The sequence below is a fragment of the Dendroctonus ponderosae genome, unplaced genomic scaffold (assembly GCF_020466585.1).
Source record: "Dendroctonus ponderosae isolate FM_Combo_2020 unplaced genomic scaffold, Dpon_F_20191213v2 Dpon_F_20191213_10, whole genome shotgun sequence".
In the NCBI taxonomy this organism is placed as follows: domain Eukaryota; kingdom Metazoa; phylum Arthropoda; class Insecta; order Coleoptera; family Curculionidae; genus Dendroctonus; species Dendroctonus ponderosae.
In genome coordinates, this window is record NW_026017111.1 from 7,743,416 (window position 1) to 7,756,707 (window position 13,292).

The 13,292-nt window shown below is 37.3% G+C and overlaps 1 protein-coding gene across 1 annotated transcript in view; it reads left to right on the forward strand.

The window, feature by feature from the left end:
- Positions 1–279: 279 nt before the first annotated feature.
- Positions 280–13,292, forward strand: part of LOC109546135 (unc-112-related protein) — a gene marked incomplete in the record, with an annotated part of 20,384 nt that continues 7,371 nt past the window's right edge. Inside the window, 1 exon segment of the mRNA XM_048662120.1 lies at positions 280–607. Within this exon segment, the coding sequence (XP_048518077.1) occupies positions 466–607 (142 nt within the window).

Below are 13,292 nucleotides of genomic sequence, written 5' to 3' on the forward strand. Positions count from 1 at the left end.
TTTACTGTAAAATACTGGCAAACTGATTCTTTTATGCAAAAAAAATCAAATGATCGATTTTTCAAGAAAACTCGTCGAGTTTCTTTAAACTCAGTTCTGTTGCTGGGAAAATCTGTATTACTTTTTATTAGTTGTTTGAACAAAGTAGTAAAACATTACTCAGAAAAAATGTTCTATAAATAAATCACTTATTTGCTCGCGCACCCCTAGCGCCGCCACTGTTCACAATCGACTTTATGCAACCCGATATACATCCCGTCTCTCACATCAAGCCCCCTCCAGCCACGTGACAAATCTGGCACACGTCAATTTCGTTTTTCTATGTGTATTTTGGTATTTTGCCACAGTGTTTCTTGCTTGTTGATCGGGAGTTAATTTCCACTTTCCATTGGCATTTTCGCGAGTTTTTCGTGCGTTTCCTTGAAAGATGTGCCTTGTTAAGTGACGAATATAGTGAGTGCGAAAATGATAGCAAACGGACACGTAGTGGGCGATGGCTCCTGGGATCTACGGGTGTTTGTCACCGATTTGCAGACCGAGAGGCAAATTCGAGTCAAAGGCGACGTCCATATCGGTGGAGTGATGCTGCGACTCGTCGAAGATTTAGGTGAGTCCATTTGAAACGAGTTGTTCCTGCTGTAAATGGCCAAGCCCGGATGCAGCTGGCGTAGTAGGCTGATCTGCCAAGGGAGACCCCATTTGGTGCCCGTGACGCCATCGTATCGTCCACGCGAAATTCAGCATAATTAGCCCAGAAATAGGTGTTGAAATTATCCTAACCTCCAAAAAGGAGGTGTAAAATGATCTTGGTAGGCGTTGGGTCAACTTGCCATTTTGATTGGCCAAATTTCAGTTTGGGAGTTTTCGCACCGACACAAACATTGCGTGATTTATGTGCGGGATTGCTCATTCACTGATTGCCACCAATGTTTCATTCTAATTCATTGAGTTGGAAACTATTCGAAAATTACAGCACTTAATAGACAAATAAAATTAGGTCTGACATTTCTTGACAATATACAGCGTTGTCAAAGTTGTGCTACAACGCATTTTTGGTTAAATAAAATTGCATAAAAAGTTTGTAGTAAATCTGTCTTAAAAATTCGTCAAAAATCGGCAAAATTACAACAACGGAATGAAAACTAAGCTTCTAGATTTATCCGTTTCTGAGCAATAAATTTTCAGGCAAAAGACTGCTTGAAATGGGTTTTGGCAAATGTGCAGTTAAAAAAATCGCCAAAAATTGCTACGGGACTATAACCTACTTACTTACCAATCTTTAAAAAAGTAGTTTCGCTGTCAAACAGCATAAAAAATTGATTTTTTGGGTTTTACCCAGTTCTGAGTGTTTGATTCCTAGACAATGCTGTGAAGCAACGGTCGTCCGGCAAATGGGAATCGTAGAAAATTGTGCAAAAATGCTACTCTATTGAGACTTACTCACAACACAGAGCTACAATATCTTTGTCAAATAGAGCAACATAGTCATCTCTTTAGTTTCATTCAATTCTGAGCAATGGATTTTTCCGCTATTAATTGGAAATATAATTGGTGAAAAATGGGCGATTACAACTATCTCTTTTAGAAATTGTTTAACAAATTTCTGGTCTATAAATAATTATAAATAAATAATCGCAAATATAGCTATATTTCCTTTCTAAAACAGAGTGAAAATCCGCCCTCGAAATTTATCCATTTCTGAGCAATAGATTTTTATGCAACTAATTGGAAACACAATTGCACCAAGAATGGGCGTTTGTAACTCTGTCTTTTAAAAATTCGTGAAGAATCGCTCAAAAATTACTACTCTATTACGACTTACTTACAAAGCGCATAAGTAGTTTCTTTATAAAATTGCAGGGAAACAAAGCTTCTAGATTTAGCCGTTTTTGAGCAATAGATTTTTGGGCAAACACCCGCTAGTAAATGCGTATTTCCAGGTGCCACTTTTAAAATTTTACAAAAAATTATTTAAAACCGCTACTCCATTGATAATTATCATTATCAATGGAGAAATGTCGATTGTGTTAAAGTCTGATAATTTCGATTCTTTCTCATCTTAAGACACTTTGCAGTGTATTTTCAAAGTTTGCTCATTGTCAAGCAATTTATTGAAATGTCGTGGCTCAAAAATTATCGTTCTCACATCAAAAAATATATAATTTTTGACATGGTTGTCTTTTATGGAGCGTTAGAGTTTCGATTTTTCGCTATCATCAATCATTCTGGAACGGGTTTTTGAACGACGCCCGTTTTCAAATTCGGATTTTTTCTGTTTTATGCTCATCTAGAAAAGCTTTCATCCGACACTATGTTGCAATTTTTGGAGGAAAGCCGACTGTACAAAGTGTGGAATTCTCGATTCTTTGTTATCATCAGACATTTTGTAAGATATTTTCAAAGTTTGCTCAGTGGTCACATGGTTTCTTGCAATTTCTGCTCAAAATTTAGCTATTTGTCATAAAAAGAGCTATAAATCGTCACATAACGTCTTGTATAGAAGCAAGTCGGTTGATCTGATTTTTTTAAATTTCGTTTTTGCACCATTAAATATTTGCCAATGTATTTTTTAAACGTGGTCAGATTTTTGCAGTTTCTATTTGAAAATGTATTCTCAGGAGCTCAGCATTGTTGCCATTTATGGAAGAAAGTCCAGGGTTTCAAGTGTGAAGTGTCAGTTTTCCATCGTGATCAGACACTTGCAACATAAGTACTTTCAAAATTTCCACATGTGACAAGCAGCTTCTTGCAATTTCTATTCAAAATTCACTTATGAATCCTCAGGCTGTTGTGAGGACTTATAGAAAAAATTCGGTTTTATGAAGTTTTGCAGTTTCGGCTTTCGTCATCATACAGTGCAATGTATTTTTGAATATGATCAGATTGTTGCCGTTTGTGTTTAAAAAAATAATTTCTGGATATCTAGACATGAAAAGGAAATTGAATGTTTAAAGCGTGATAGTTATCCATAATCACGCGTTATTGACGGCTCTGACATGTGACCACGTGGTCTAAAGTCTAAGGAACGTCAAGTGGCCCGAAATGAATTATTTGGTGTGTGTTTTATACAGATTTCTGGTACCCAGAGGTGGTAAGCAGTTGGAAAACGAATGATTCAGTTATTGCTCTAGAACCATGACTACCACTGGAAATTAGCAATCAATTGCATCAAACGTCTATTATGCGCTCGATTTTCCAAAGGAATGCTTTCGATTTTCCAAAAGAATGCGTTCGATTTGTGCTCAGCTAATTGCGGCCGACGGAACGTCAAACAACAACTGGATTGAATCTCTAGCACATCATGGGTAAATAAGAAACTGGATTTTAGCTCAAAGGCCTGATATGTTTCTAAAATAAACACGCAGGCGACTTGTGCTTATAGTGTTGGCTTTGGAATGCGTATTTAATCCAGATGGTTGCAGACCTGAATACCTGCAACTGTCCATCAGTAGTCCACCCATTATCATGGTGCCAGTGTTCCGATAAAAATGCTAATAATTAGTCTTCAGACCCACGCGGCTTTCAACTGGTTTCACTGGCAGCAGATATTTCAAAGTCGATGTAATTTGCATTCTTCGACGACTTTTAGTAGAGAAAACAAACATTTGTTAAGCGTTTACCAAACCCAACCAAGAGCCCTGAGGGTATTTTTAGAACGATAAATAGGTCACAGCAGTGCTGGTTTCATTTTAAAAAAATACGACGCCAGGCGTAAACGTAAAATGGATGGATTTAGAGGCATATTGCATCGCATCTGGCCAATAAATGCGAAAAAACGGTTTCATAATACCGATTCGAAAGAATGGGACAATTGCCAGATATTCAGGTAGCCTTGAAACGAAATAATTCAGCTTTTATGCTGCTCGTTTGTTTCCTTCTGTTACACTTGGTTTCAAGAGTTTCAGGAGAAAACTCCACTATTATGACGACATTCGGTTGAACATCTGTTTCGAGCATCGCGCCCGCATTAATATTAATTAATCTCCAATTGGTAGGATTTTTGTGTACATTTAAATGACAGCCCAAAATAGGTCACTGTTTATCGAACAAGTGCAATAAATTAAACACCCATTCAACTGGGTAGTAGGTAGGTAGGCCGGGTATATAATATGAGCAATTTTCGCATTTCTATAGGTGTGCGACTGTGTCGCAAGCTTATTGCCAAATCCACTGAAATCGCAGGATTAAGGTCTGAGATACAGGGTGATTTAAAATTCGTCTCATTCCTTTTAAGGGGTCACTCGCGCTTACTTGGAGGACAATTTCCAGCTGTGTTGAACTTGTCGCTTGATGGTCGTTTAGCTTAAAGTACTCTTGAATCGTCTATTAATTAAGCCAGAAAACACTTAGAAAGTTTTACCAAAATCACCATTTTGAGGATCAACTTTTCTCGGTGTTGCCGAACTGTTGGCTAATTCTATAATATATCGTCTGTCCCCAGTTTTTGACAGTGACGTATTTCTCGTTTTTTGGTTATTACTTGTCCACAGAGCGAAACGGAAATTTGAGGCCATATCAAGTTTTGTATTTAATCAAATTATTACATTTTGCGGGAGTTTGATGATGAAATTTTGTCTAATTGCCTAATTGGCAGTGACTTATTACATTTTATGAGTTTTGAAATGCAACCGGTTTTTGAGCAGAAAGCAGTTTCTCAACTAAAATGTATTTTTTTTAAATCAGCGAAAATTGCTCTGAAACTGCAATTTTGGTCAATTAATAGTTCATTTCTCATGTAAATCCAAAATTTCTATTTTTGTTTCCTGTCTGATTACCGGGCACAACAAAAACGGCAATTTTTGAAGCAAATTGGGAAAAATTCACACAAATCAACGAACATTCCTGTAAAACTAAGCACTCTTAATAATTAGAGCCTCTTCTACTAAAATCTAAATATTTATTTGCGTGCTCTTGATTACATTTTATAAATTTTCAAAGGCAACCGCGCATTGAGTAGAAAGCAGTTTTTCAAGCCAATTGTGGAAAATTCTCACAAATCAACGAAAATTCCTGTAGATCTCCATAAATGCACTCTTTATAATTAGAGGCTTCAACGAAAATCAAAATCATCTTTTTAAATCCGGATTTTTGCCGGTTTGGTGAATATTGGCTTACGTAAGCTGCAACCTGAATTTAACACTGCCTACAGGAGACACTTGAGTCCGAAAACACTGCAAATGGCACTAAATCCGGATTTTTGCCGGCTTGGCAAATAATGGATGAAATGGAAAGAATTTACAATACAAAATGCGCTTCACCACATTTGTTAGAATTAAAAATACTTTCATACAATCTACTATCAAAGAATAAAATTTCAAGCGAAAAAAATAGTGTTATACGCATCAACGCTACCAATTTCGTATCATAAATGTCACTGAAGCCGATGAAAATTTGTTGAAATCGCCAAGGAGAGTAAAAATGATGCATATGCAACACACTAAACACCGTGGTTGGCATGTGAAGCCGGCAGGAAAATAGTAGAATTAATTAATTCGCGAGTTCATAACAAACGCTCCCTGGTAGGTAAAATTATAACGACAAGGCAACTAGTAATTTGGCACTTGTTTTGTTGACATTGGTAATGACATCTGATTGTGATTTGTTTTGTTTGCTTATTATGTGAGAGAGGTTACCATACTTTGCCCAAGTGAGGCGCACCCTTCTGCAGTCTTCATCGTTTGGTTTTCACACCCTAACTTCATTTTATGACATGAGTACACGTATTGATCCACTGTTTCAATATTAATGTTGTCTAGTATGACCTGGATGTTATAAAGACTCATGATCTTGGTCTCAATTAAGTTCGTCTGAAGTCCCACTGCTTGTGATCTTTCTTTTAGCTTTTTAAACATGTTGCTGAGCTTTTCTCATGATCACCGCTAAACAGGACAATGTCGTCTGTAAAACGCCTTTTCACTCCCAATCTGAGGCCTTGAAAACTCCTTTCAAAGCCAAAGTGAAAAGTTTTGGGGATTTTGAAGTATCCTTGTCTAACTTCTCTGTTAATGGGATTTTTTTCTGTTGAGGTCGTCTGTTATCTTCACGTGAAAAGTGGCATTCTCGTAGCAGTTATTTATCAGAGTGTATCGTGAGTGGACCCTAGCGTTACCCAATTCCTTTAGTACTGCCCATTCTTCTACCGAGTCAAATGCCTTTTGATAGTCGACGAATCCAAGGTGAAGAGGGACATTGTATTTTCTACATTTCTCCATCAGTGTCCGCACAGTCTGGATAAGGTCGGTGGTGCTATAGCTTTTTCTGAATCCCGCTTGTTCTATGTATGGGTTGGTAGAAGTCTAGTCTTTTCTCAGGCGTTTGGCCAGGATCTTGCTAAGTAACTTGTGCAAGCTAGATAGGAGGTTGACTGTCCTGATTTTTGAAGTTGCTACAGTCTCCTTTCTTAAATAGGCTTTGACTTCGGTGTTTCTCCATGCTTCTGGGATACGGGCCCTCTAGACACTTATTGAGCAGAATGAGGATTGCTTTTTCCAGTGTTGCTCCTCTCTCTTTGCGGTTTTTCATAGATTATCGACTCCACATTTAGACCTCTTTTACACGAAGATACAGTTGCCCGCTGATTCGTGGCAGACCGAAATCTCCGATGCCAATTACATTGCGGGATACTCATCGCAGACCTGTAGCAAGACTGCAAAGAAGTAGCCGGGTTCTCATAATTAGTAAGTCCATAAAGGCTCATAGAAAATCGGCCCCGGAAGTCGTAAAATTGCCAGAGCGACTGGAACTCACGGCTGATCGAAATTCAGTTGCCGAAACTGATTGTGAAAAGTATCCCTGTGTGGATGGTTCCATAAGGCTCTATGTTAAACCAGTATCCGAAGCAATAGTTGCCGGGTAAAAGTATCCTCGTGTAAAAGGGCTCTTGTATGGTCTGCTTTCCTCTTGTCATACTCGATCTCAATTCCTTCCTGTTAAGGTTGTCTTCAATTGCTTGCTGTATGATATATGTGTTATGGTTTCTTAGATCACTCCTTATCTCTAGTACTTGTTTCACTAAGGTTTAGATGCTTACGGTTATTTTTTTCGGATAGAATGTTAAGATCTAGATCTTTTCAGCGATCTTTTCTACAAGTGGGAGTTTTTGTTCTATGTAGGAGGGATATTTATCTCTCTTGTGTTGGAGTTTAAGCAGGGTCGCTGACGATTTTTTCTGGATCATCTTTTTGCTTTCGAGCCGACTATTTATGCATTTTTTTGCTCTTGCAAGCCGGTGGTCAGTTCCTGTATTGAAACGATCTAGAACAGATTTGTTGCATGCATGATCAATTTATGGCTCAAAACTACTCCGATTTCTTCACTCTTTTGTTATGACTGAACCGGATATTCAATTCTTTATCCAACGATGCCATAACGAATTATGTGGCTCAAATGGTTCTTGAGAAACTTCAAAAAATACAGCGTCATGTTTGGGTCGATTTTGCAACTCGAAAAAAAACACGCAAACCTAAAACTTCTTGAAATCAACATTTTGATAAAACTGCCGACGTTTCACTTTCTAAAAAAGCCATTTATGAAATCATGCAAATATGAACGTTCTTGCTCAATTTATTCGCGAGGAATGAGCAAAAACGGGGCGGAAAACTTGAAATTTTGGCCTAATCTTGCACCTAAGTGTATGATTTTCAAATTCGGCTTTCTGGGTCAAAACTACTCGGATTTCCTCACTCATGTTGTTACGACTGAATCGAATTTTTAATTCTCTATCCCACGATGACAGAACGAATTATGTGGCTCAAATGTGGCTTGAGAAACTTCGAAAATGCAACGTTTTTGCAACGTCTTTTTGAAATCAAGACTTTGAGAAAACTGCTAACATTTCCTAATCGGTGGCCCACTTTTTCCCCACAATTTGCTTGCAAGGAACGAGCAAAAACGGGGCGGTTAAGATGAAAATTTGGAATAATTTTGCACCTAAGTGTCTGCTTTTCAAATTTGCTTAATATTAGCGTTGAAATCGTCTAGTATAGGATCACCGTGTGTTATGCTTGCCCCAAGCTTTTAGCAGTCGAGACATCTTCGTGGAACTGTTCCACTTCCTCCTCTTCTGCGGCGGCTGACGTCGGTGCATATAGTTGGATGATCTTTATGTTGTGTCTTGCGTTTAGCTTTAGCTTGATGTAGATAACTCGATTTGATATCGCTCTGCTGCTGGCGATTGGCTGGACGAGAAGAGCTACTTCCCCGAGAAGAAGTTGGTCGGTGGAACTCCGTTGGAAAAGTTGATGTCTCCCCTGGCATTCTTGTCTCACACCATCCTTTGATGTCCCATTTAATGTTTTTAAGCTCTATTTCTACCTAGTACAACTTTTTAGACGGTTTCTGCTTATTCATAGCAGCATTAGACTCTAAATGAGAGCCTTGAGGGTGACGTACCTCTTCTCGCTTAGGCCTATCCAGGCGGTATCAAGGTTTATGATCCTCGATAACTATCTGAAATTCTATCGCGCCAATACCATCCAAGCGCTCCACGTCGATATAGCGGCGACACCTTACACACACTCCACCCTTCATAATGACCCTGATTAAGGGGATTGAAGATCAATTGTAAATTAGTTCCTGTGGCAGAAAATGCGATTTCGATTCGGCCCTCTTGGCAAGCAGTAAGAAATAGCCCACTCTTTCCTCTTGTGGCCTGTCTCTATGTCCAGCTTATCGAACTTCGGCTTCTAAAGAGTTTGTCATACTCATATTTGGCCTTTTGGTCCGGAACCACTGTGTGTTAAAAATGAATCTAGGTTTAGACCGTTTAGCAAGTTGATGTTGTCGAAAGACGTGTGATGCATCATGCTCAAAACCGAACTATGATCCATTAAAATGTCTTATGCCATTTTTTGGGAATGCAGTTTCATACTCCTCACTACCGCTCAGAAGAAGAGTTGTTTAAAAATCCATCATAAATTAGTTTTCTCCTAATATCTTCGGACAGCTGTTTTGAAAAAAGAAAATTAGTTTTGAATAGTGCATTTAAAACTGCAATTCTTTGTCCATTTAGCCGTCTTCGCAGCTGCTGTAGTTTCCCAGATCCCTGTACTAATTAATCACCGAAAAAAACTCACCCTGTAGATCAGTCCTACTTTTAACCCTGCCACCTATTTTTCATTTATGAATCTCCGATGGAGAGAAATAAAAAAAATTCACGAGTTAAACTGCCGATGGGACGCTGCGAAACGTCAAATTACTCGTTGCCGAGTGAGAGTTGAGACTTGTCAAATTTGTCTATCTATTGGAGTTAAGGTTAAGGTTAAGGTAAACAAGCGAAAAGTGAGTTGCAATTGTAACAAAAATGAATGAATTGAATGAAAAAAAATTAGGAAAGTTGATTAGAACAAAACAAATAACATTCACATGTAAACACCAATGTCAACGAACCAAGTGTCAAATTACTAGTTAACTTGTAGTTATAGTTTTAGCCACCAGGGACTTTCGAACTCGCGAATAATGTCCGTATAAAAACAAAATCCAGTGGCTGCGAGTGACTCAGAGTGCATTCGATTTTTTATCGTGTAGTAAAAACGCAAAAAAAACTTGTCGCTTTGCATATGCAGCACGAACACATCCATTAATCATGTAAATAAATGGAATAATCATCAGTGAGCTCATCCAGGCATGTTTACAACGATTATTTCGGAAACTCGTCGTAAATTCGATGCGACCGTGACGCAAATAAGCATGTCAACATGTTTTCAGCACCGGAAACGTGACACTTTATTCCCACCATTTACATGCTGCGCTCCTGGGCTATTAGCGTGCGAAAGTTGCTGCCAAGTTTTTAGGTGATTGTCTATATGGAAGAACAATTCCTGGTTTTTCTGATATAACACTTACATCAGGTAAATCAATAATTTTCTAATGGCAATTTGTCCAATAAGAACGACGGTTGTGAATTGCACGCTATTTATAGTCATGATTTGACATTAAAAAAAAAGGCCATTTGTTAGCAGACAGGAGGTTAAGTAAAATGGAGCGGTTCAATACACAACGAATTCTCATTGTGAAAAATTATTTTCAAAGTGGTGGAAGTTTTGCAGCCACAGTTCGCAAAATGCGTACAATTATGGGCCATCGGAATGTTCCAACTGAAGCCACTGTGAGAAAATTAATGAAGAAATTTCAGCAAACTGAGTGTTATTGAAGTGAAAACAGAAACACGCGTTCGTCTTGGTCGCTCGACTGAGAATATCGCAGCAGTACGTGCAAATGTTGAGGAAAGCCCAACCACATCAATTCGGCATAGAACTCAGGAAATTGGTGTTTACGCAACCACTATGCATCGAATTTTAACAAAAGATTTGAAGCTTCATGCGTACAAAGTTGAATTGGCTCAAGAGCCAAAAGCCGGAAGACCATGGGCAACGAAGAGAGCCTTTGTTGCTTGCCAAAACCCCATTTGCTGCACTGCTTAAGCAACAAGCTCAATTGATCTCTTTTAAGTGAGGGTTTTTGAAAAATCCATTTAATTCGTTACAATTGTCAAAAATTCGAGTTAAGTAGTAATTTTATTATAAAACATTTGCGTGACTTAAATTATTTATTCGATGTCGGAAAAATCGACTCACTCGCTGGTCTCACATAGTATTTAATGAGGCACTTTTGAAAACTGTGAGAAAATCGCCAAAAAATCGAGTAAAATGCCGCACTAAAACCCCATTTGCTGGACTGCTCAAGCAACAAGTCCCAATTGATCGCTTTTTAGTGAGGGATTTTTGAAAAATCCATCTAATTCGAGACAATTTCCAAAAATTCGAGTAAGTAACTTTCTTATCAAACATTTGCGTGGCATATTATTTATTCAATGGCGCAAAGATCAACTCACTCGCTGGTCTCACATAGTACTTAGTGAGGACTGTTTGAAACCTGTGAGAAAATCACCGAAAAAATCGAGTAAAGTGCCGCACTAAAACCCCATTTGCTGGGCTGCGAAAGTCCAATTTTCAAATTTATCAGCGTAATCTGAAATAGCCGATTAGCGCGCCTTTTAAGGCGAATTCACACAGTCGCGCTTTCTAATACGTCCATTGAAGACCTACGCGCTTGCCACTCGGCCGTATTTAGGTGTACAATGGCCAATAAATTACGAATTGAATAGCGAAACTTAAAAAATCAACCCAACGGCCTACTTCCATCAATATGGGAAATTTGCTTTCCGGATGAGTCAACCGACTGAAAAAGAAAACTGTTTTCTATATGCAGTATGTCGATGTGAGGTTGGCGTTGACAGCTCTAACATAACTTTGACAGGTAATTGATAGTCACGTGGGCAACTGCTGCTGTTATTGGCCCTATTCCATCGGCATTCTATATTGTTCTTACTTCTCGCTTGCGACATTTCTATGCGAGCAATAAAGTTAATTTTTTTACTAGATTGGTTCCAGATTTACCTGCGAGACTTACCCGAATCAAGCCCTATTTTTAGATACAGCGCCGTCGTCTAGCTGGCGCTTTCTATCCGAACGGAACAAGCCACTTCTAATTTTATCCCTGCTTGATTAAAAATCGTCATCTTTCTCGAGTTTTTTTCTCGGAATTTGCATTTGTTAACGCCTTTTGCCATTGAAATATCCAGTAAATCGAACGGCAATCTTGAATTAATAAGCATTTCCGTCCCGTATGTGGTCGGCGTATCAATTTTCCAATAAAAATAAATGCCATACTCTTATCGCTCCCCAACGGGTATTGTTTACATGTTCGCGCCGTTTTTTACGGCTTCTTCTATAAATATACCATTGTTTAACGGGGCATATTTAAATAAACTGGCAATCTGTAAATATTTATTTTATTGGAAAAAAAGTGGGTGGTAGTGAGCATTTAGACCTGCCAGATCGCTCCAGAGAGGAATTTGCGTTTTTTTAAACATTTTTATTTAATTGTCTGCCCTCTCTGATTCTCATTTTTCTTAGTTTTGTTTCTTGGTTTGGAAGAACTTCAAAAACATTTTTTTTTATTTGGTACACGCACACAAACGGCCTCTCCCGATTTTTCTTATTTGTGGCATAAATTTTATGTTTCAAACCATAACTAAACATTGAAAGTGACGATGACAATTATATTTCATTGTGATTAGGATTGCCCGGAAACGAATTTTTCATTTCCTATCAATTGGTCTATTTTAATATATAATATTTAATATTTTATACTAGTGATGACGTCATTTGCGAGTACTAATTTGATAATACCTTTTTAATATTAACTAATGTTTTGATGTAAAACCAAATTTCGGAAAAAAAGCGATGCGACACAAACCTCTTTTTACTAAATCAGGTTTTTCTTTTTAAAACGGCGCGAATGAATACTTTGAAAATTATTAGATTATAGATTTATAGATTTTTTTTATTTTCAACGATTTGAACAATACCTTCATTAAAAAGTTATGCGTAGTGATACAAACCTACGGTAAGTGAAGAATCTATTACAATTGAAAGTCAATAACCTATAAAAACAAAAACCATTTCGGTGCTTGGTGGTGAAACGAAATTCTTAGGTGTGAAAAAAAATGTGAAAATTTTGAATATGGGGACCTTTTAATTTCCACCACACTTTAACTGCAGAAAAGGTATTCTGCCACTAGAAAATGTACAAAACTGCTGGTTTAAGTTAACAAATTAACTCGAGCAATACTTCGTACAGGTTTGCCAAACACGAATTTCTGTTTGTTGTTATTGTGGATTATTTAATGTTATTGTGAAGCAAAATGCTATAGATTATTTTCTAAAGCGGGTGCTATCATAAACGCGCGAAGAACTAGAACATGTAAAAAGCGTCTGCAAAAAAATTATTCTTCAATGTTAATTCATTTTTAAATRAAAATCAGATTTTTAGACATTTTCGCATATAAACCGTATATTTTATTTAATCACTCTAGTTTATTATCAGTTTTTTTGTTCTTTAAGTAGTTACTTCTGACCCATGTTTTGCTTTTGATTTTAGAATATTTTATTTTAAGTTTACCAATGTTAAGAATTATGTTTTTAATAAAGAAAATCATTATATATAATCACTATTTCTACAATGCTCATCATTCTGCATTTTTTGCATGCAGAATGATGATGATAGTAGAAATAGTGATGATATATAATGATTTCCTTTAGAGTATCTACTTAAAATTACTCCTTAGAAGTAACTACTTAAAGAACAAAAAACTGATAATAAACTAGAGTGATTAAGTAAAATATACGGTTTATATGCGATAACGTTTAAAAATATCATTTTCATTTAAAAATCAATTAACATTTAATGATAAAATTGTTTGCAGATGCTTTTTACTGATTCTAGTTCTT